Raw genomic sequence first — 24,232 nt, 5'->3', positions numbered from 1 at the left:
AAAAAAAGATGATAGCTTTACATCTTTTTATAAGGAGGCCAATAAAGGGGCAAAAGTAGTAGGAACAATAAGGATAAAGCCTGGAAAAAAGCTTCAACATCTAGGAGTTATTCTTAAAGGGCTAGATAGGAAATATTTTAGGCTTGAGGGCTTTATGGCTTCCATGTCAACTACTCAATGCTGCCTTTCTAGTAGTTACATACAGTAAGTAAATATTAAGTAAAAAACATGGCTTTTGCAATAAAACTTTGTTTACAAACACAGGCAGGAGGCCTGTGGGCCACGGTTTGCTAATGCCTGATCTAGAAGAAAGAGATTATCAAAAACAGAAAAAAGAAAACTGCTTAAGTGCCCAATGGCAAATAAACAAATTTGGTTATTTCTGTTCCATCTTCGGTATCTAGTTTAAAACTAAAGAAAACAATAAGGATGCACAAAACAAAATTAACAATTACCATTTTGCTCCTTCACGTTTATAGCAAATTTGACCAAAATATGTATAAAATGTATGTTATAATTTAGAAGAGCAGAAGAGGGTAAATTTCATAAAACCAGCTGCAAATGAATGCACAAATAGTAGGACTCACCAATACTGTCTTTGACCTCATTTTGCCCTTGGCTTCCATTCACATTTACAAACATAAGTGGGGAGGACTTCATTATATGCTGGATGAAATCAAGCAACATCACAGAGGTTGGCTGGGAGTCAGTTTTCTTTACAAGTTCTAGAGCAACTAAAATAATACAAAATTCACCTTAAAGAGGCATGACAAATGAAATGACAGTTCTTTTGTTAAAAAACTAGACTTTGGTGACCAGAATTGTGTCTAATACAGTGCTCAGGATAAACTGATGGGGCTAAACTCCATGGTCCTATCTTTCTAATTTTAAATGTTTAAAAACCAGGCACATTCATCTATTATACATCCATTCACCAAATATATATTACAGGCCTACAATATGCCTGGCACTGTACCAAAATCTGAGGGGGAAAAAAAACTTTACCTGAACAGGTGAGGGAATCAGATAAATAAGCTGATAGTTATAATATAGTATGTTAACTGCTCTAATCCACCGTGCAGGAAGTGAGTGTCTGGGAAGATGCTGTGAAGGAATAGATTCCTAGATGATGAAAAGTTGGTCAGAGAGGTGAAGGGCAAGTGCTCTAAAGAGAGGGAAGGGAGTACTACATGAAAATACATTATGCAAGTAGTTAGTAGCCCTTTGTTGTTTTTCAGCAACTCATAATTTTATTGACAGAAAAAAGAAAGGCTAAATGACTATTAAGTCATTAAATCTGTGCCAAATTTGAAATTAAATTTATAAACCATTAGCCAAATGCTACTTTATATTACCCCTTCTGTGTAATTTTAACAGATGTGACCAATGGGACACCACGTTGCCAGGTTGGTAATATTTGTTTTCTACACTGCCACAAACAGGAAATAGTTATTTCAACAACTCACTGGAACCTCTTACCTCCCACAAAGTCACTAACTTGTAAAGAATATTTAAATGGCATTTATTTCTCAACCACTAGTGAAAGACCTAGCTAAAATAGGATGCACATGATTAGAAATGGCCAACTATTTTTTATCTATTATAATATCGTATATCAAAGAACTCCATAGCAAGTAGCAGAAAATGCAGGAAAAGCAGGAAAATAGAATTACTTTAAGCGACTGAGCCACCCAGGTGCCTAGAAAATAGAATTACTTTAAATGCTTAAGTCACATTATGTACTAAGTTAATATTGTAGGGGGGCCTGGGTGGCTCAGCTGATTAAGAATCTGAGTCATGATTTTGGCTCAAGTAATGGTTTTGGCTCAAGTCATTATTCCAGGATCATAGGACTGAGCCCCATGTTGGGTTCTGCACCAGGTTTAGGCTGCTTAAGATTCTCCCTCTCCCTCCCCGTGTATACATAGTACATGTAGTCTCAAAAAAAAAAGTTAATGTTGTAAGCAACTTGTTTGAAAATAGTAACTATCATAGATACTAACTCTACATTTAAAACTACATGGACAAAAATGCTAGCATAATGTATATATGAAAAAGAAAACAATTTATAAAACTTCTATAAGAAATAACTGTTTCTTACCAACATTTACATCTGTAAGTATTCGGTCAATGAACTGACATAGAATTTGTCTTGGCTTCTGTACAACTGTATTATATTCCTCTGGACTGGCACTAAAACACAAATAAAGAGTTTTTAACCCTTAAAGAGACAATTTCATTCGTAAAAAACTCTCTAAAGTTGAATTTATCAAATGTGTTTAGTTTTAATGATGACATTCATTGTATCCTTCTGTTTAAAAATGAAAGAAAAATCTAAATACATGTTACTGATTTAAAAGGGAAAAAACTTGCTAAATGACACCACAGTATCCAATATGCAAAATCTAGACCTGCCCTGCCCAATACGATAGCCATGATTGATGTAGCTATTGAACACTTGAAATCTGGTTAGTCCAAATTGATACGTGCTTTAAGTAAAAAATATACATCAGATTTTGAATATTTGGTACCAGAAAATATATATACATTAATAACATTATATTAATTATATGTAGAAATGACAATATCTAGATATACTGAGTTAAAATATATTATTAAAAATTAATTTCACCTATTTCTTTTTACTTTATGTAATGTCACTACAGGAAAATTTTAAATTCTACATGTGGCTTGCATTTTATTTCTATTGAGCAGTGGTGATCTAGTCTTGGCTACAGAACAGTGTCTTCAACAAATAAATTCCAAAGGCAAAAAAAAGGGGGGAGGAAAAACCTATAATCAAGACTTAAGAGCCCTATCAATCAATGATAATCTATGATCCTGCAATGGATTCTGATTAAACAAAACAAACCCCCCCCCCAAAAAAAATAAAAACTATTAACAAACTGTATATGACAAACTGGGAAAATTTAAACACAGACTAGATATCTGATGTTATTAAGAAATTACTTTGGGGGTGTCTGGGTGACTAAGTCAGTTGAGCATCTGACTCTCGGTTTCAGCTCAGATCGTGATCCCAGGGTCGCACTGGGCATGAAGCCTGCTTGAGATTCTCTCCCAATGTCTCTCTCTCTCTCTCTCTCCCCCCCTTCTCTCTCCCCCCCATGCCTCTCCCCCACTCAAGTGCACACTCTCTCTCTCTCTCTCTAAAATACAAAAAATAAAAAGTCTAAAAAATTTATTTTTTTATTAAAAAAAATTTTTTTAACATTTATTTCTTTTTTGAGACAGAGAGAGACAAGAGTGTGAGCAGGGGAGGGGCAGAGAGAGAGGGAGTCACAGAACCCAAAGAGGCTCCAGGCTCTAAGCTGTCAGCACAGAGCCCAACATGGAGTTCAGACTCACGAAACCCAAGATCATGACCTGAGCCAAAGTCAGATGCTTAACTGACAGAGCCACCCAGGCGCCCCCCAAATTTTTTAATTTAAAAGAATACATATTTTTAGGTGAAATAATGGTACTGTAATATATTTTAAAAGTCTTTATGCTTTACAGATAAATGCTGATATTTATGGATGAAATGATGTCTAGAATTTGCTTCAAAGTTGGAGCACCGGGTTGGCTCAGTTGGTAGAGCATGTGACTCTTGATTTCGGGGTTATGAGTTCAAGCCCCACATTTGGTGTAGAGATTACTTAAAAGTAAAATCTTAAAAAAAAAAAAAGGAACTACCTGGAATTTGCTTCAAAGTAGTATGAGTTGAGAGAAAGAAGGGCGTGAATTGATAGTTGTAAAATGGGCAAATGACATACTATTTTTCTTCTTTTGTATGCTTGAAATTTTCCACAATGAAAATTTAATAAAATATTAGGGAAAATTACATACATGAGTATTAGGACCAATCAAGAAATATAAATATTAAGAGGAGATACAATAATTAAGCAGAGCAATAGTATCCTAGAATCAATGAATTAAACTTGAATTCCATGATTTGGTACAAACCAGCACAAAATAGCATGTAAGAATATAGTACAAAGTCTGTATTCTACCACATAGGATGAGGAATTCTAGTCATTCATATAATCAACATTTACTGAGCACCTATAATGTGCCACAGTACACACCAGAAACAATCTCTGGGAGAGGTGACAGGTTAGTGGAGGAGACTGATAAGTCAACCTAGGCCTCTATCCAGGGTGGACTGTGAGGCCATTCACCAAAAGAGTTAACACATGAGGAAGAACAGGTCCGGGGAGAAAAAACAAAACCAGTTTTAGAAACACTGAATTTAAGGTCTCAAGAGAACAACTAAATGGGATGTACAAAAGATTGTTAGAATTAAAGTTCTGGTCCTTAAGGGGCACCTGGCTGGTTCAGTCAGTAGAGAATGTGAGGTTTGGTCTCAGGGTCATGAATTCAAGTCCCAAGTTGGGCACAGAGTTTACTAGGGGGGGGAAAAATTAAAGCTCTAGTCCTCAAGAAATACCTAGCCAGATATATAGATTAAATTATCATTATATAATAACATCTACTAAACAAGGCTAAACATATTATCTGCATTATTACATATTTCACAAGCAATAAGTTTGGGACATTAAACTCTAATTTGCATATGAGGAGCCTGACATTCATGGAGATTATATAATCTACCACCACTACAGCTAGTAGTAGTGGAAGCCCTGAAAATTAGTGCAGAGTAAGAAGTAATAAGAAAGCCAAAGAGAGAACTTTAAGTTAAAGGAGCCATGAAGAAGAAAGGGAAAGAACCAGAGAAATAAAAAGAAAAATGTTATGAGGTATATTCTAGAAACAAAGTTAGAATTTCAAGGAGGGAGCTGTCAACAGTATCAAATTAGTTTGTTAAAATGTCCTTTGAATTATTTTTTATTATGGTCAAATATACTTAACATTTATTTTAACCATTTTAAGTGTACAGCTCCATGGCATTAAGTATGTTCTCATTATTCTACGCTATCACCACCATCTCCAGAATTTTTATCTTCCCAAATTGAAACTACTAAGTTACTGAAATCACCAGTATTTACACATAATAACCTTAGGTATATAGACTCAAAGACCAAGTAGTTTTATTTTTACATGAAAGTGGAAAAAACTTGGTACCGTTTATCTTATTATTTAAACCAGCCTTGGCCAATGGAAACAATGCAAGTCACATGTGCACTTCAAAATTTTCTAGTAGCCACATTAAGAATAGAAAGCCATGTGGGTGGCTCAGTAGGTTAAGTGTCCAACTCTTGATCTCAGCTCAGGTCTTGTGATCTTAGGGTTGTGAGTTCCTGCCCCACATTAGGCCTTGCACTGGGCATGAAGCCTCCTTAAAAAAAAAAAAAAAAAAAAAAGGGGAGGGTACCTGGGTGGCTCAGTCGGTTGAGTATCGGCTCAGGTCATGATCTCATGGTTTGTGAGTTCAAGCCCCACATTAGGCTGTGTGCTGACAGCTCAGAGCCTGAAGCCTGCTTCAGATTCTGTGTCCCCTTTCTCTGCCCCTCCCCTGCTCATGCTCTTTCTCTCCCAAAAATAAATAAACATTAAAAAATTTAAAAAAGAGAGAAACAAACAATAGTTTTCTTCATAATATATCCAAAATATTATTTGAACTGTAACTGATATTAAAATAAAAAAAATTTTTATATATATAGAGAGAGTGTGCAAGCAGGGGAAAGGGGCAGAGGGAGAGAGGGACGGGGAAGGGGGGGAGAGCGGGGGGGGAGAGAGCGAGTGAGAGAGAATGAGAATCTCAAGCTGACTCCTTGCTCAGCATGGAGACCAACATGGGGCTCCAATCCACAACCTGAGCTGAAATCAAGAGTTAGATGCTCAACCAAATGAACTGCTCAGATGCCCTGAAATTACTAAAGTGATTGTTTTACCTTTTTTTTTTTTTTTTTTTTTACTAAGTCTTTGAAATTCTTCTCAACCTAGACCAGCTGTAGTGGCTACCATATTATATGACATCACAGATTTAAATATAACAAAAATTTATAAAGTCTGAAATTACAAGGTAACATGAATTGTTTTAGACAAAATCAAATGAGTTTATCTTTATAAACTAAGTGTAATTTAGCAAGAATCATTTAGAAATGTGAATGAGGAGGTGTGTCAGGAGAGGAATCAGGACCCTAGGTGGTGGTTGAGTTTTCTACAAAGTTTAATTTTGTATAAAGATCATTCCTATTATTTGTGTCATTTTTGGTCAGTTTTTTAAAAAGGTGAATTGATTATCATTCATTAGATGTACTATTAGAATAATGACTCATGGGAGAGTGAGCACTTATTATACAACCTCTACCTTGGAATGGAGCTAAGAGGGTATACCTTTTTCAAAAAAGTAGGGGCACCTGAGTGGCTCAGTCAGTTGAGCATCTGACTCTTAACCTGAGGGTCAGGATCTCATGGTTTTGTGAGTTTGAGCCCTGCATCAGGCTCTGTGGCCACCATGTGCAGAGACTGCTTGGAATTCTCCCTATCTCTCTGCCCCTCTCTCCCACTCGCTCTCTCAAAATAAATAAACTTAAAAAAAAAAAAGTTAAAAAAAGTAAACAGGTAATTTTTACACAGCATGGTTGTATTAATAGAGCCAAGATAGAACACAAGAGGGTCACTTGGCTCTGAGCAGAGCTTATCAGTCAAAGCTCCCTGAAGGAAGTGATACAAACCTAAGTCCCTAAGGGGCTAGGCAGGTAAAATCAGGGAAAGGAGGATTATTCCAAGCAAAAGAAACAGCACGAGCAAATGATCAGTAGTAAGAATGAACACAGGATGCTCTAAAAGCTATTAAGAGGTTCTATGTGGCTAAAGAAGAGGGAGACAGTAAATAGATGAAGCTGAAGAGCGACTATAAGGTCAAAGTTCAAAGAACAAACTAAAGAGGTTGGATTTTGTACTGAAGGCAATGAGACATCAAAAGGTTCTAAGTAGGAGTGAAGAGTCAACATGTTTTGGAATTTTTTTGAGAGAGAGAGAACGCATGTGCGTGCACACACAAGCAGGGAGAGAAGGGAGGGAAAGGGGGGAGAAGGAGGGAGGGAGAGAGGGAGAGAGAAAATCTTAAACAGGCTCCACACTCAGCATATCATGCTGACTTGGGGCTGGACCCCATGACTCTGGGATCATGACCTGAGTCAAAATCAAAAGTTGGGCATTTACCAATTGAGCCATCCAGGTGCCCCGTATTTTTAAAACTTGAATTACATTATTTCCCTGTTTAAAGCATTCCAATGGCTTCCCATTGCCCTTAAAATATAACTCTTATTCTGACCTGTAAGGTACTAAAGGATCTGGCCCCTGGCTACTCCTCCACCCTTAACTCTCACACCAGTCCCCTCTTCGCTTCCTGTGTTTCATCCTTCTTCCTATTCTTTTGCTCATTCCCACTTAGAGACCCTTATACTTCCAATTCTATTTCAGATACTGGCTTCTTATCATTCAAATCTCCTCTTAGTGGCTAATGTTGCTGCTCCCCAGCATCATCTCCCTCCCACTGCCCATTTAATATTTTAATGGCAACTATCACTGTCTGAAAATATCTTGTGATTATAAAGTAATTTTAAGCAGGAAGGTCAGAGAAGGCCTCTCCAAAATGACATCTGAACAGAACCAGTCTGTTCAGAGAGAAGAAACAGCAAAGTGCAAAAGACTGAAGGCTGGAATGACCGTGGCGCATAAGGAAAAACAAGGCCAATGATATTGGAGCAGAGTAAGGGAAGGATCTGTGGCCACGAGGTCAGAGGCAGGCAGAGGCCAGAAAATGCAGAACCTTAGAAGCCTTGGGAGGAAGTTTGGATTTTGTTCTAAGTGTGCTAGATAACTAATGGAAGGTTTTAAACAGAGAAGTAATGCTGTATAATATACAATATAATTTATGGTCGTTTACATCACTTTGGTTGCTGAGTAAGAAATCCATTATAAGTGGGTAAAATGGAAATGAAGAAATTAGCTGAGAAATTACAATAGCCTAGATAAGAAATTATAAGAATAGCAGTGGAAATGGCGAGAAATATATTTTACTTTATTTTTAAGTTTATTTATTTATTTTGGGATAGGCAACTAGCAGGGCAGGGGCGGGGGGGGGGGGTGGGGAGGAGGAAAGGAGGGAGAGAGAGAATCCCATGCAAATCAGCACTGTTAGCGCAGAGCCCAATGCGAGGCTTGAACTGACGAACTGTTAGATCATGACCTGAGCCAAAATTAAGAGTTGGGACACTTAACTGACTGAGCCACCTAGGCGCTCCAAAAAGTAGATTTAAAAAAAAAATTTTTTTTTTCAACGTTTATTTATTTTTGGGACAGAGAGAGACAGAGCATGAACGGGGGAGGGGCAGAGAGAGAGGGAGACACAGAATCGGAAACAGGCTCCAGGCTCTGAGCCATCATCAGCCCATAGCCTGACGCGGGGCTCGAACTCACGGACCGCGAGATCATGACCTGGCTGAAGTCGGACGCTTAACCGACTGCGCCACCCAGGCGCCCCCAAAAAGTAGATTTTAAAGATAGGGTTGGCAGGATGTGCTGATAGATTATTAAGGGATAAGGGAAAGAATCAAGAATAACTCCTAGGCTTTTGGTCAGTACATTTACAATAACATAGGGAAGGAACAAGTTTAAGGAAAATAAGTCCAGAGTTCTGCTTTGGATATGCAAATTTTCATACTGGATATAGATGTTCAACAGTATGCAATCTAATAATATTTCTGGGCTAGAGATATAAATTTGGGAGTTATCAGAATATAGATGGTATTTAAAGCTATGGAACTAGATGAAGTTATTTAGGGAAGAGTAAAGATGAAAAAAGGACCGGGGTGCCTGGCAGTCGGTTAAGCGTCCGACTTCAGCCAGGTCACGATCTCGCGGTCCGTGAGTTCGAGCCCCACGTCAGGCTCTGGGCTGATGGCTCAGAGCCTGGAGCCTGTTTCCGATTCTGTGTCTCCCTCTCTCTCTGCCCCTCCCCCGTTCATGCTCTGTCTCTCTCTGTCCCAAAAATAAATAAACGTTGAAAAAAAAATTAAAAAAAAAAAAAAAAAAGATGAAAAAAGGACCAAAGATGTAGCAAAAGGACATGGGGAGTCAAGAATGATTCCTACATTCCTGGTTTGGAAAAAATGAGTGAATATGGTATGATTTACTGAGATATCCCTACCTCAGTGAATGAGAGGGGGGGAAAAGTAGTTGGGATATGTGTAGAACTTGTATTGACTATGTTGAGTCTTAACTGCACACCCAGCTAAAACTGCCAGTATATAGTTGTTTAAATAGCTCTATAGGTGATAGATATGATTTGGAGAAACACATTTGGAATCATCAAATAGCAGTTGGATAGCTGAAGGCAGGAGTGGATGAGATCACCCTGAAAGACTATGTAGAGAAAAGAGTGCTAATAAGAAAAAACAGTGAAGCAAAATTTATCCCTGAGATAGAAAAGCCCACATATTAAAACAGTGACACCTCACTTTTTTCAGAAATAGAATGGCCAATCAATTAAGGAAAAAAAAGGGGGGGGGAAGGCCTTTTTGGTTGGAATCTGAAACTCAGCTCTGAAACTGTTTTTTTTTTCATTGTTTCAGATTTTTAATACTGCCTTAAAAAGGCCTGTTACTCTTTAACTATCTCAGTATACTTTGAAATATAAAATAATTGTAATTGGAACTGTTATTATAAATCTAAGTAGATAATTCCTAAGGCAGTATTTGTTTAGTCAGAACATATTTTCATTTCAAATATATAATTAAAACTTCTCACAAAGTCAGAACACAACTCATAGTTTGAACAGAAACTTCAGTGTTTAAATCTCAACATTCAGTAAAATAAACACTATATACATTAGGTTGCTTTGGAATACAAATCACTCATTTAAGTAAATGGGATATTACTTCTAACTTGTGTTAAAAGTGAAGAAATCCTTCTTTATGTGAAGACTTGACCAAAATCAATTAATCCTATTATGGTACAAATCAAACTCTACCGACACAACACATTAGAGATTTGGATACAGATATAACTACAGTTGGAAACTAGAAGCTCCTTAGCTTGGGGGTAGTGAAAGAAAAAGGCATACTTAGATCAGGCCCCCTTTTTTATTACTTTATTAATAACAATGCTTACTTTATTTAATGAAGAACTGTTATCTTTTTGATTTTGCTTCTTCAATTTCTGTGACTCAGTTTTTCTTTCTTTTTTTTTTTTTTTTTTAATGTTTTTATCTTATTTTTGAGACAGAGAGATAGAGCACAAGCAGTGGAGGGGCAGAGAGAGAGGGAGACACAGAATCTGAAGCAGGCTCCAGGTCTGAGTTGTCAGCACAGAGCCCGAGGTGGGCTCAAATCCATGAACCGTGAGATCATGACCCGAGCCAAAGTTGGACATTTAACCGACTGAGCCACCAGGTGCCCCTCTTTGACTCAGTTTCTCACTGAATAGTGATAATATTTAGTCCATTCTATATCAGGGAGATTCGGTGAGACTGAGTAAGCATGAATGAAGCAGTTGCAATGAGAAGGTCATGAAAATTAAAAACTATTGTTATACAATTCTCTATCGGTCAGTTTTTCTATTCTTTCACTTAGAATGGCTACAATTGAATGAAATGAAAGGTAACTTAAGCTCTGTTGATGTAAGAGGCTATAAATAAATCCAAGATACTATTACTTTTATTAACAATCTCTTAAAGGAAGAAAAAAGAGGGAAGAAAAGTATTAATCAGTTAATTCTACATTAAAACAAGGTGGAGAAAAAAATCCTGAACTTCACATTGAGCCTAAATATGAAATCTGTACATCAATTTCTTAAAACGAGCACTTGTATTCATGCTACTTTATAAAATGTTAACACAGAATATGCTTGCAACATTCATGCAAAGTGAAATAACACACACAAAACCAGGATAATTCAGTTAAGACATGTGTGGTTCCTTCATTTATCCTCTTATGTGATTGAGGAAAACTAAATATCCTTGTATGGCCAACAAGTAGAGATGAACACAACTGAACCACAGAAAAGAATTAAATATCCTATGGGCTTTGTATCAGTTTTGACTTCGTGTTCTAAGTTTTCAAACAGCCTAAAAAATTCCAGCTGATAGTTCAAGTGCAGTAGTGGTACAATCCCACAAGCAGTGGGTTACAATTTAAAAAAAAAAAAAGGCAAACAAAACAACAACCCTGCCTTCTTTCAGGCCTGGTTGAGGGAAGGTTGCCAGTGTGCTGAAGGGGGATGGCAGCCATCAACATCCTACCCTTCTCTTCAGGTAGAACACTGGTTTACCTGATTTTACTCTTCCGTTTACAGAAACAGGCTTTTGCAAATAAAATAAAAATTTAATATATTAAATTATTTCCAAACTTTGGAAACATTCTGTACACGTTTATATTTTGTGGACGTTGTAGCAAGGTCCCTGGGTTTTCTGACTAAAATAACAGATTGGGGGCTGACTGATCAAATATAGGAGTCACATCTTCAGAACGCCCTATGGTTTCACTTTGAAGAAAGAAACCAACTGCCTTTTCTAGCAATTGGCCTTCTTTGCACAAAAAGAGAACTGGTGGATTTTTCTTCTAAAAGAAGCAATTTGGGTCAAAACGTAAAGCTAAAAACCCAATTCCTCCACGAGCGATCACAAAAAATAGAAATTGGGGAAAGTTCGTGGGTCAAGTCCCTCATCTATGGACATAGGTTTCTGGGAAGCAAATAAGTACAAAAAGTGGCCAAAAAGTGGTCAGAAGGGACCGTTCCTTCCAGCTGCAGAGGGCAACCCCGGGTTGGGAACAAGCTCCGGGGCGCCGCTCTAGAGCGGTCAGCGAGCGCCTCTCCTCCCCTGGACCGGCTTTCTGAAGGTACGCGGCGACGACCCGCATATCTTTAACCGCCTAAGGGAGAAGCGCTCAAATCAGTCGCGGAACACATCTACAAGGGCCGGGGTTGACGGGTTCGGGGCAGGCAGGCGCGCCGCAGGGGAGGGAGAACACATGAGATTCCGGCCAGGCCCGTCGGAGGAGGACGCGGGACCCAGAGGGGCCGAGCCTGACCCTACCTTCCCAACTCCCGCAACGCGGGGATCATAGACGCCAGCTCCAGGCCGTGGTCGCCCATGTTGAGGATGCGCCGCACTCCTCAACGACGCCGACACGGGCTCCCGGCGTCTCCACAGCTACCTCTGGTGGGAAGGCGCGGTATCCGACGGTGGCTCGCCGGGCCCAAAACTCCTCCCGGAAGCCACTGCTGGTGGAGCGCGCCAGGCGCCGCTCTTTCTGCGTAGGACCCGGGGGAGGCCCGGAAGCCGAAAGGGGGTGGGGCAAGCAGGCTGAGCGCGCTCAGGTTTGGTTTCTTACAGTGTGTCCGACGTAGGGAGGAAGGCGGGGCGGGCGAGATTTGTGGCGAGTTTTAGTTTTCAGCCGCCCTCTTTTGCTACTCCTAGCCTGGGAGGCTCACCGAGGCAAGACCCCTGGTTCTAGGGAAGATAGAGGCATGACGGGCACCAGGCTTGCCTCTCTCGCATCACAAACGTGAGAATTGATCTCCCCGTGGTTGGAAGCCCTCAGGTTCCTACCACTCTCCAGGCATCCTTTCTGATGAAAGATAAGAGACTCCTCCCTGTCCTGTTTCAGCAGGTGTTTTTCCGCTTGAAGTCACTCAAGCTTCCTTGAGGATATTACCTACCTTTAATATTTAAAAAGGGAGTTGAACGTTTTTGCAGGTGTCTTCATCAAATCACCAGCAGTACTGTGTATAATTTATGTCACCGTTATGGGCGTCAATTATCCCTGATTTAATTTTTAAAGTAAATCAGTGGATTTGGGCTGTAGACTTTTTTAGTCCGGCCCAATTTGTTTATTTGAAAAATGGCCATTAGAAGAGACTTAACATGTCAAAATTATGTATTTAATCAGGCAAAGCTATGCAATGTGTTTACATTTGATCCATGGTACAAGAGGATAATTGTTGGCACAGTAGCTGAAAAGAAACATCAAAGTGATGGAATGACAGCCAAATATGCTCCTGCCTCAGGGATTTTGCATTCGCTGTACCTTCTGCCCTAATCTTGAACACTCCTCTCTTTCGTCACTCCTTTTCAGATGTTTGCTGAAATGTCACCGGAGAGCCTCATATAGTATATAGCACACTTACACTCTCTTCTCCACTCCATTCTGCTTTATTTTTCTTCAAAGCCCTTAGAACCAAATTATACGTTACATATTATTTATTGACTGCCTCCTCCAATTAGACAATAAACTCCTGAGAGCAGTATCTTGTCTTATTCACTGCTTAGATACTCACGACCTAGAATAGTGCCTGGCACATAGTGTTCAGTAAGTATTTATTAAATAGTTGAATGCTAGAGTGAAAAGAACATGGGATTAGGAGTTAGAGGCTCTGCACAAGCTCTTATGCCATCTGCTAGAAATTATATGACCTCAGTAAAATTATTTAACCTCTCTGCACTTCAGTTTTTCATCTATCAAATAGGATTAATAATATCTACCTCACAAGATTATGGTAAAGATTAAATAACAGGTAATAGAGTCACAGACCCTATTACCTCTATTACCCACAGACCCTTTACTAAGACCCTTTTCTTAGTAAAGTAAGGGAGATATACAGTATATGCCAACAAAGATGAATCTTGACAATAACGAGTGAAAAAAGCAAATTGCAAAGGGATACATAATAGTATTGTATGTCATTTTATTTTTTTTTTAATTTTTTTTTCAACGTTTATTTATTTTTGGGACAGAGAGAGACAGAGCATGAATGGGGGAGGGGCAGAGAGAGAGGGAGACACAGAATCGGAAACAGGCTCCAGGCTCTGAGCCATCAACCCAGAGCCTGACGCGGGGCTCGAACTCACGGACCGCGAGATCGTGACCTGGCTGAAGTCGGACGCTTAACCAACTGTGCCACCCAGGCGCCCCATGTATGTCATTTTAAAACCACAAAATAAGACTTTGCGCAAGGTGTGTATACATATATAACAAAACTATAAAAACATGGCTGGGAAGAGTATATATCAACTCTAGGAGAGTTGTACCCCTACAAAGAGAGAGAGAGAGAGAGAGAGAGAGAAGGGAGTGAAATGATGACGTTTCAACTTATCTGTGAGGATTTTCTTTTAATAGGATCTGAATTAATCATGGCAAATTTAGGGGCGCCTGGGTGGCTCTGTCGGTTGAACGTCCGACTTCGGCTCAGGTCACGATCTCCCGGCTTGTGAGTTAGAGCCCCCCCATCGGGCCCTGTGCTGACAGCTCAGAGCCTGGAGCCTGCTTCAGACTCTGTGTCTCCCTCTCTCTCTGCCTCTCCCCTGCTTGCACTTCTCTCTCAAAATAAATAAACATTAAATTTAAAAAAATCATGGAAAATTTAACATTTGTTGTATTTGCGTGGGTGTTATATTACTATTTGTATCTGTATGGTTATGATACTCCAAAATTTTTAAAAAGTAAATATACTTTTTTAAAGCTTGGATTAGATTATACATAGGAAAGGTTTATCAACGAAAAAGTAGCAAATGTTAGATATTATTTTTAGATCATATGAAGAAAGATTATAAAAATTATAATGTTATATGGAAGACCACAACTGAATAGCATTAGGATTCCGAAAGAGTATATATTAGAAACAATAGAGCTTTGAGAATCCAGTTTAATTCAAAAAGTTATTTTTAGGCAAGATATTTTGTTAGATACTTCTGTGACACAAAGAGGAGGACAATAAAGTCAGTCTCAAATAGTGTGCAAACTTTAGATATATAAGGGCATCATATGAACTCAGAAAATTAGAAGTAAAGCAGAATCTGATGAATGCCACAAGAAATAAAAACAACATGTACTGGAAAAATAGAAGAGGAAGAGATTAAGTATACTCTAGAGAGGAAGTGGACCAGGAAGTTCCTCAAGGATAATGTGGCACCACATCTGAGATGGGACATGAAGAATAAACAGGATATGAAGAGGCAAAGACTGGAGAAGAAGAATATTTTCTAATAAGAGGCAGCGGTATGAACAAAAAGCATATGGAGGGAGAGACTGGTGATCCAGTTCAGCTGATGTTAGGGAACATTTAGAGTGGCCCAATCGAGATACTTGTACAAATCTCAGTAAGCTCTGGAGAGGCACTGGAAGATTTTATATAAAATGACAGTCAAAGATACACTCAAATCAGGCAGAGGGGTGCAGGACACAACAACAGGACAGTAGCAGATCAAGAAATCAAGCTTCTTTAGCAGTAGATCAATAAATGAGCAATTGTCATTATAAGCAGACATCCTCCCTTAAGGTACTCATATTTCTCTCCCCCAGCACACTTTTTGAGTTTTTCGTACAAGCTAATTCTATTTCTTCACCTCCCACTCAAATCCTAAACCTATATGAACTATTCCCTCTGCCTTATTTGCTTCTCTTAAATGCTTCTCACCAAAGTCACAGTGACTTTCATACAGCTTCCTTCAAAAGATGTTGATCAGGGACCTGGCTGACTCAGTTAGAAGAGCATGTAACTCTTGGTCTCAGGATCATGAGTTCAAGCCCCACATTGGGTGCAGAGATTACCTAAATAAATAAAACTTAAAAGATGTTAACCAGTCCTTTCCTTTTGTGACCCCTCAGCAGCGTTTGACAGTGTAGATGACTGCCTATATCTTAGGACACTTTCTCCCTTTGGCCTATGTTACTCTCTTGTTAGCAACGCTTACTTTGCCGTTCAACTGCTGTTATTCCTCAGGATTCTAACTTAACTTCCTTTCTCTTTTTATTCCTACGTGACCTCATTCACTTTTCAGACTTCAGTTAGTTTTCCACCTGCTTATTACTCCCAAATTCAGATCTCTCTCTGAGCTTTCTGTTTCATATGCCTAACTTTGTACTGGATTTTTCATCTTGAATTTTTCTCTGGTGCTTTTTTTTTTTAAGTTTATGTATTTATTTTGAGAGATAGCACTAGCAAGAAAGGGGCAAAGAGAGAGAGAGGAAGAGAGAGAATCCCAAGCAAGCTCTGTGCTGTCAGCGCAGAGCCCAAAATGGGGCTCAGACTCACAAACTATGAGAACATGACCTGAGCTGAAATCAAGAGTTGGATGCTTAACCGACTGAGCCACCCAGGTGTCCCCTAGGTCCTTTTTTTGTATGTGTTTAACTTTTTAATATGGAAGGTTTCAAATATATACAAAAGTAGAGGGAATAGAATAAGGAACCACCCAACTTCGACAATTGTCACAAATGGCCAGTCTTTGTTTCATCCATCACCACCCCTCCCATTTCCCCCCTCCCTAATTGTATTATTTTAAAGAAAATCTCCAGCATCTAATCAATTTATCTACAGATACTTCAGTTTGCATCTCTTAAAGATAAGGACTAGGGGTGCCTGGGTGTCTGTATTCTTCTACCCCCCCCCCCCTTTTATTCTTAGGGGACTGGAATGTGGGGATGGGGAGAGTGAGTCAGGAAGCAGAGAGGATGAGGTAGGTGAATCCTGTCCTTGAGACCTTGGTATTTCCTAAGCCCAGTGTCTCATTCAGGTTGACAGGGGGGCACCAACCAATGTCTTAGAAGTTTCAGCCCACATGTGTATAGAATTGTCCCCTTCGATGATTAAAACTAGGGAGGAAAATGACCACCAGGTGGCACCAGAACCCAAGTGTGAGCAAAATGGACTTGGTTCTCAGAAGTCCAAACTCCTGGCTGCTCTGCAAGTTCCATCATAATGTGTTGCACTTTTTTTTTTTTTACTCCTTTTATGGTATTATGTCAGGATTTTACTGAATAATTCACATCATAAAATATACGCTAAAATAGAAATCTTAAGGAAATGAGATAAAAATACAAACAATTTTACAAGTTGATTTCTACACTGGAATGGACTTCAATATACGCTTCCTTGGTACATGCTACTTGAAATTTGCATTTTAAATACTTTTTAATAATTTTCGGTTTTTCCCAATTTTATTGAAAAATAACTGACACATTTACTGTGTAAGTTTAAGGCATACCACATAATGGTTTTATTTACATATACTATGAAATGATTACCACAATAGGTTCAGCTAACATCATCTTAACATACAGATGCAATAAGAAGAGGGGCACCTGGGTGGCTCAGTTGATTAATTGTCTGACTTTGGCTCAGGTCATAATCTTGCGGTTCAAGAGTTCGAGCTCTGCGTTGGGCTCTGTTCAGAGCCTGGACCCTGCTTCAGATTCTGTGTTTCCCTCTCTGCCCCTCCCCTGCTTGTGCTCTGTCTCTCTCTCTCAAAGATAAATAAACATTAAATAATAAAAAAAAAAAATAGATACAATAAAAAGAAAAGAAAGAAGAATAAAAGAAAAAAATATTTTCTCCCTGCAATGAGAACTCTTAGGATTTACTCTGTTAACAACTTCCCTATATACCATACAGCAGTATTAGCTATAGTCATCATGTTGTACATTATATTCCTAGTACTTATTTATCTTACTGGTAGTTTGTACCTTTTGGCTACCTTCTTCTATTTCCCCTATTATTACCCCCTGCCTCTGCTAACCACAAATATGATCTCTTTTCCTGTGAATTTGGTGGGATTTTGTTTGTTTTAAATTCTACATGTAAGTGAGATCATATAGTATTTGTCTTTGTCTGACTTATTTCATTTAGCATGATGCCTTCAAGATACATCCATGTTGTCAGAAATGGTAGGATATCTTTTCTACTGTAAATAATGCTGCTATGAACATAGGAGTGCAGATATCTTTTCAAGTTAGTGTTTTCATTACCTCAGGATATATTCCCAGAAGTGGCATTGCTGGATCATATGGTAGCCCTATTTTTAATTTTTTGAGAATCCTCTGTACTCTTTCATAATAACTGTACCAATTTACAATCCCGACGACAGTGCACAAGGCTGCCCTTTTCTCCATATCCATGCCAATATTTGTTGTCTCTTGTCTTTTTGATAATGGCCATGCTAACAGGAGTGAAGTGATATCTCACTGTGATTTTAATTTGCATTTCCCTAGTTACTAGTGATGTTGAGCATCTTTTCAGGTACCAGTTGGCCCTAGATGTATCTTCTTTGGCAAAATGTTTATTCAGGTCTTTTACCCATTTTTTCCACTGTCTTTCTTTCTTTCTTTCTTTCTTCCTTTTTTTTTTTTTTTTTTTTTTTTTTTTTTTTGAGAGAAAGAGGCAGAGGGAGATGGGCAGAGGGAGAGAGAGAGAGAATCTAAAGCAAGCTCCACACTCAGTGCAGAGCCCTACGTGGGGCTTGATCTCATGACTTTGAGATCAGAGATCATGACCTGAGCCCAGATCAAGGGTCGACTGCTTAACCTATTGAGCCACCCAGGTGTTCCCACCCATTTTTTTTTTAAATTTTTTTTTTTTTCAACGTTTATTTATTTTTGGGACAGAGAGAGACAGAGCATGAACAGGGGAGGGGCAGAGAGAGAGGGAGACACAGAATCGGAAACAGGCTCCAGGCTCCGAGCCATCAGCCCAGAGCCCGACGCGGGGCTCGAACTCACGGACCGTGAGATCGTGACCTGGCTGAAGTCGGACGCTTAACCGACTGCGCCACCCAGGCGCCCCTCCCACCCATTTTTTAATTGGGTTATTTGTTTTCTTGTTGTTGAGTTCTATGATCTCTTTCTTTTCTTTTAAGTTTATTAACTTATTTTTGAGAGAGAGAGAGAGCACAAGCGCAGGAGGGGCAGAGAGAGAGAGGGAGACACAGAATCCAAATTGGGCTTCAGGTTCTGAGCTGTCAGTGCAGAGCCTGATGTGGGGCTTGAACCCACTAACTGTGAAATCATGACCTGAGCCAAAGTTGGACCCTTAACTGACTGAGTCGCCCAAGTGCCCTGTATGAGCTCTTTCTATATTTTGGATACCAACCCCTTATTAGGTATATGGTTTGCAAAAATGTTTTCCCAAATAATGGATTGTCTTTCATTTTGTTGCTGATTTTATTTTTATTTTATTTATTTTTTATTTTTTGCTGTGCAAAAGCTTTTTAGTTTGATGTAATCTCACTTATTTATTTTCTATTTTGTTGCTTGTGGTCTAGATGTCATATCCAAAAATTGTAATGTATTATTTTTCATTTATAGTTTTGTTGATTTGGGTTCTTTCTCTCTTTTTTTTTTTTTCTTTTCATTAATCTATTGTATGTATTGTATGTATTGTAATGTATTATTTTTCATTTATAGTTTTGTTGATTTGGGTCCTTTCTCTCTCTCTTTTTTTTTTTTTCTTTTCATTAATCTAGCTAGGGGTTTGTCAGGTTTATCTTTTCAAAGAACCAATTCTTAGTTTGGTTAATCTTTTCTGTTATTTTTCTTTTCTTTCTTTCTTTCTTTTTTTCATGCATTCATATTTATTATGCCTTTTCCTCTGCCAACTTTGGGCTCAGTTTGTTCTTTTTCTAGTTCCTGAAGGCATAGAATTAGGTTGTTTATTTGGGATCTTTTCTTGCTTCTTAATGTAGGTGTATATTGTTAACTGGTTTTGCTGCATCCCAGCAGTTCTGGTATGTTGTGGTTCCATTGTTCTTACTGTTTTATTTTCTCTTTAATTTCTTCTTTCATCCATTTGTTGTTCAAGAGAGTGTTGTTTAATTTTGTGTTTGTGAATTTCCAATTTTCTTATTGATTTCTGTTTTCATGTCACTGTGGTCAGGGAAGATACTTGGTATGATTTCAGTCTTCTTGAATTTTGTGACCTGACATATGGTCATTCCTAGAAAATGTTCCATGTGTGCTTGAGAAGAATATATATCCTGCTTTTGTTAGAATGTTCTGTATATGTGTTTGTTAGTTCCACTTGGTCAAAGCATTGTTCAAATACACTTTTCCTTATTGATTCTGTGTCTGGATGATCTATCCATTGTAGAAAGTGGGATATTAAAGTCCTCAACTATTATTATATTACTGTTTATTTCTCCTTTTAGCTCTGTTAGTTTTTGCTTTATGTATTTAGGTGCTCTGATGTTGGGCATATAAATATTTACAATTATTATATCTTCATGATGTATTAACCTCCATTATTATGTAATGACCTTCTTTGTCTCTTTACCATTTGTAGTGTAAAGTGTACTGTTTCTGATATAAGTATAGCTACCCCTGCCTTTTTGGCTATTTTTGCTTAAAATGGCTTTTTCCATAATTTCACTCTTAGTCTATATGTCTTTAAGGCTAAAGTGAGTCTTTTGTAGGTAGCATGTTGTTGGATCTTTTCTTGTTGTTTATTTAAATCCATTCAGCCATTCTATGTCTTTTGAGTAGAGAGTTCATCTATTTGTTTAAAGTAATTATGACAGGTAAGGGCTTATTATTGACATTTTGTTGTTTTTCCAGTCGTTTTCCAGATCTGTTGTTCCTTGTTCCTTATCATGCTTTCTTTTTTTTGTGTGTTTTGAAGTCTTTTGGTATCAGTATGCTCTGACTTTTTTTTTTAAAGATTTTTTTTTAATTTTTTTTATTTTTCAATATATGAAATTTATTGTCAAATTGGTTTCCATACAACACCCAGTGCTCATCCCAAAAGGTGCCCTCCTCAATACCCATCACCCACCCTCCCCTCCCTCCCACCCTCCATCAACCCTCAGTTTGTTCTCAGTTTTTAAGAGTCTCTTATGCTTTGGCTCTCTCCCACTCTAACCTCTTTTGCTCTGACTTTTTTATTGTGTTCTTTTGTGTGATTACTACAAGATTTTCCCTTGTGGGTACTATGAAGCTTACATAAAATATCTTAAACTTTTAACACCTATGTTTAAATTTGTAACAACTTAATTTTAATAGAATTTATATACTTGACACTTCTTGTCCCCCTCATCTTTTAAGTTATTGCTATGACAATTTACATTTTTTATATTGTGTAATTAAGAATAGATTATTGTATTTATGGTTATTTTCTCTAAGTTCATTTTTTTAACTTTTAAACTAGAGTTGTGAGTTATGTACCACTATTACCATATTATAGAATCTAACTATGCTTTTGTATTTACCATTACCAGTGAGATTTATGCTACCTATTTGCGTTTTTATGATGTTAATAGTGTTATTTTACTTCTATTCAAAAAACTCCCTGTAGCATTTCTTGTAGGGCAGGTCTGGTGGTAATGAATTTTTTCAGCTTTTGTTTGTTTAGGAAAGACTCTGTCCCTACTTCATTTCTGAAGGACAACTTTACTGTTTAGAGAATTCTTTTTTTTAAATGTTTTTATTTACTTTTGAAAGAGAGAGAAGGGGGGGTGGTGAGAGAGAGAGAGACAGAGAGAGAGAGTGTGCACGTGCACAAGCAGGGAAGGGGCAGATACAGAGGGAGACACAGAATCCAAAGCAGGCTCCAGGCTGTGAGCTGTTAGTGCAGAACCCAATGTGAGGCTCTAACTCACAAACCAAGAGATAATGACCTAAACTGAAGTCTTACACTCAACTGACTGAGCCATCCAGGAACCTCTGGTTAGAGAAGTCTTGGTTAACAGTTACTTTCTTTCAATTTTTGAATATGTCATCCCATTCTCTTCCTGGCCTGAAAAGTTTCTGTTGAGAAACCCACCTACAGTCTTATGGAGTTTCCTTATATGTCACATCCTTTTTTCTCTTGCTGCTCTTAAAATTCTTTGTCTTTGACTTTTGACACTTTAATTACAATGTCTCATTGTTAACTCTATTCAGGGTCAACATATTTGGAATCCTTTGGGCCTCATGAATCTAGATGTTCATTTCTCTCCTCAGGTTCAGGAGGTTTTCCATCATTATTGTTTTAAATATACTTTCTGTCCCTTTCTCTTTCTCTTCTTCTTCTAGAATTCCCATAATGTGAATGTTGTTTCTTTTCATTGTGTCCCATAATTGCCACAGGCTTTCTTTACTCTTTTTCATTCTTTTTTTTTCCCCCCTCCTCTGAGTTATTTCAAATGTCCTATGCTCTGGGTCACTGATTCTTTCTTCTCTATGGTCAAGTCTATTTTTGAAACTACTAAATTTTTCAATTCAATTATTGTATTTTTCAGCTTTAGGATTTCTGTGTTTTTTGTTTGTTTGTTTAATGGTTGCTATTTTTTTGTCAATTCTCTTGCTTTGTTCACGCATAGTTTTTCTAATTTTGTTTAGTTATCTGTGTCTTCCTGTAGTTCACAAAACATCCTTAAGAGGATTATTCTGAATTCTTTGTCTTACAGCTCATAAATCTCCACTTCTTTAGGGTCAATTATTGGACCTTTATTGATTTCCTTGCTGGTATTGTATATAGATGATTTTTTGTGATCTTTGATTCCTTACATTTTATCTCTGCATTTGAGAGATGGGGCTCCCCTTCTAGACTTCTCAGGTTTGCTTTGGCAGAAACAGTTCTCTTCACTAGCTCAGTGTGGTTTCTGGGTATATCTGCTTGTGATGTCTGGGTGGATGGGGCCGGCTATTACAGTATAGTTTGGAAGAAGGCAAGTGTTTGAGCTCTAAGGATGAGGAAGGGGGTGTATGCCACTGACTGAGAACAGTTGGGTAGGATTGCAGGCTTGGCTCCCTACCCAAGTAAGGTTGCAGGATGGGTTCTGAGGATGCCTAAATTCTCTAGCCAGGCTAATTAAATGGTTGGGTATATTCAGTAGTAGACAGGGCTATGAATTAGCTTCCCTACTCTGGCAGAGTAGCAGGCCAGAGCCCAGGGCCTGTGTACTTCATTGTTTGGAGGCTCAAATCAGGCCTGAGTATGCTGTGAATTCCCTGGTCAGGTGAGAAGACCGTTTTTGCTGTGCAGATGAGGAAGTCATGGGCTGTGCTCATTATTCATGCGCCACTGTATGTAGAGCTGTTAAATGGGCTGTGCAGCTTCCTGTGTGTTCCAGTTAAGCTTCCTGATCAGACAGGTTGAAAGCTGTAATCAGCAATGAGCAGGGCTATGAATTAGATGTCCTGCCCAGAGGGCAGCAGAAGCTCTAAAACTGGAAAAGCTCTTTGTTTATTGTCCCAGATCAAGGCAACCTATACCCCATGTTCTCTGGCTAAATAGTGCTATTAGCTTTGCTCTGCAAATTGTCAGCTTTGTTTGCCTCTCTCTCTGCTTGAGTGCCCCTGGGCCACACAGCTTTCAGGTGTTTTCATAGACCTTCTGGTCAAATGGGGCTGGGAGTCACTCTCCAAAGTGGGTAGGGCTGTGGCTCATCTCTTTTCTTGGGCATGACAAATCGGGTTCTAGGGCCAGCAAAACTCCTCATTTGAGGATCCAAATCAGGCAGGTCTGTACTTCACGAGGTTCCCTTGGTTCTGTAGATGAGCAAATCCACTGGTTGGGATTACTACTTGGGCATAGCAGTTACGGACATGGTTTGCCAAGATCCATGTGCTGGTTGTTGCAAGCCCTTCCTCCTTCTTCATCACAGTCATATTCCCAGTGCTGGGCCCCACAGATTTCCCTGTAATTCCTGTGGTATAAGATCAGAGTAGGGACTCCCAAAAAGTGACCCACAGTGCTGGGGAAGGCTGGTTTTCCCTAGGGGCTTTCTTTTCCCACTGGAAGAACTGAAAGGTCAGGAGAGGCTGCACCACACGGTGCTGGACTTTCCCGAGTGGCAATACATTCAACGTGTAGCTGCTTCTCTTTTCTAATGCAGTCTGTCTTGGTCTCTGAGGTGTATGAGGGTGCTTTAGCCTAGCCCCTGTGTTCTAGGATTCTCTCAATGGTGTCTTGTTCTTGAATAGAATGTTGCTCTTCTTGTGAGGGGGAACGATGTCAGGAACAACTTATGTTGCTGTCTTAGTGACATCACTCTAATAATTTTCATTTTCATTTTATTTTATTTTAATTTATTATTATTCTTTTAATCAATACTTCATTTAGTTTTATTTTATTTTTTTAATTTTTTTTTCAACGTTTATTTATTTTTGGGACAGAGAGAGACAGAGCATGAACGGGGGAGGGGCAGAGAGAGAGGGAGACACAGAATCGGAAACAGGCTCCAGGCTCTGAGCCATCAGCCCAGAGCCTGACGCGGGGCTCGAACTCACGGAATGTGAGATCGTGACCTGGCTGAAGTCGGACGCTTAACCGACTGCGCCACCCAGGCGCCCCAATTTAGTTTTATTTTAGACAGAGAGAGCATGCATGAGTGGGGGAGAGGGACAGAGGGAGAGAGAATCTTAAGCAGGCTCCACACTCAGCACAGAGCCACACACTGGGCTCGATCCCATAACCCTGGGATCATGACCTGAGCCAAAATCAAGAGTCAGACACTCAACCAACTGAACCATCCAGGCATCCCAATTTTTATTTCTTTTAAGTTTATTTATTT

General features: G+C 38.9%; 1 protein-coding gene across 2 annotated transcripts in view; it reads right to left on the bottom strand.

The window, feature by feature from the left end:
• The window catches only part of ATR (ATR serine/threonine kinase), a 100,901-nt gene extending 88,751 nt beyond the window's left edge, over positions 1-12,150 (bottom strand). The window contains exons 1-3 of one of the 2 annotated variants that reach the window (XM_045503416.1): positions 12,005-12,150; positions 2,102-2,193; positions 588-734 (exon numbers count right to left, since the gene is read on the bottom strand). In XM_045503416.1, the coding sequence (XP_045359372.1) occupies positions 588-734; positions 2,102-2,193; positions 12,005-12,063 (298 nt within the window). In that variant the 5' untranslated portion in view covers positions 12,064-12,150. The remainder of the gene's footprint in view (positions 1-587; positions 735-2,101; positions 2,194-12,004) is intronic. The other variant, XM_045503417.1, reaches the window with a different exon arrangement.
• Between the last annotated feature and the right edge of the window lie 12,082 nt (positions 12,151-24,232).

Source organism: Leopardus geoffroyi, chromosome C2 (genome assembly GCF_018350155.1).
Source record: "Leopardus geoffroyi isolate Oge1 chromosome C2, O.geoffroyi_Oge1_pat1.0, whole genome shotgun sequence".
In the NCBI taxonomy this organism is placed as follows: domain Eukaryota; kingdom Metazoa; phylum Chordata; class Mammalia; order Carnivora; family Felidae; genus Leopardus; species Leopardus geoffroyi.
The sequence above is the reverse complement of the archived record's forward strand: the minus strand, read 5'-3'. Positions and strand labels throughout refer to the sequence as shown.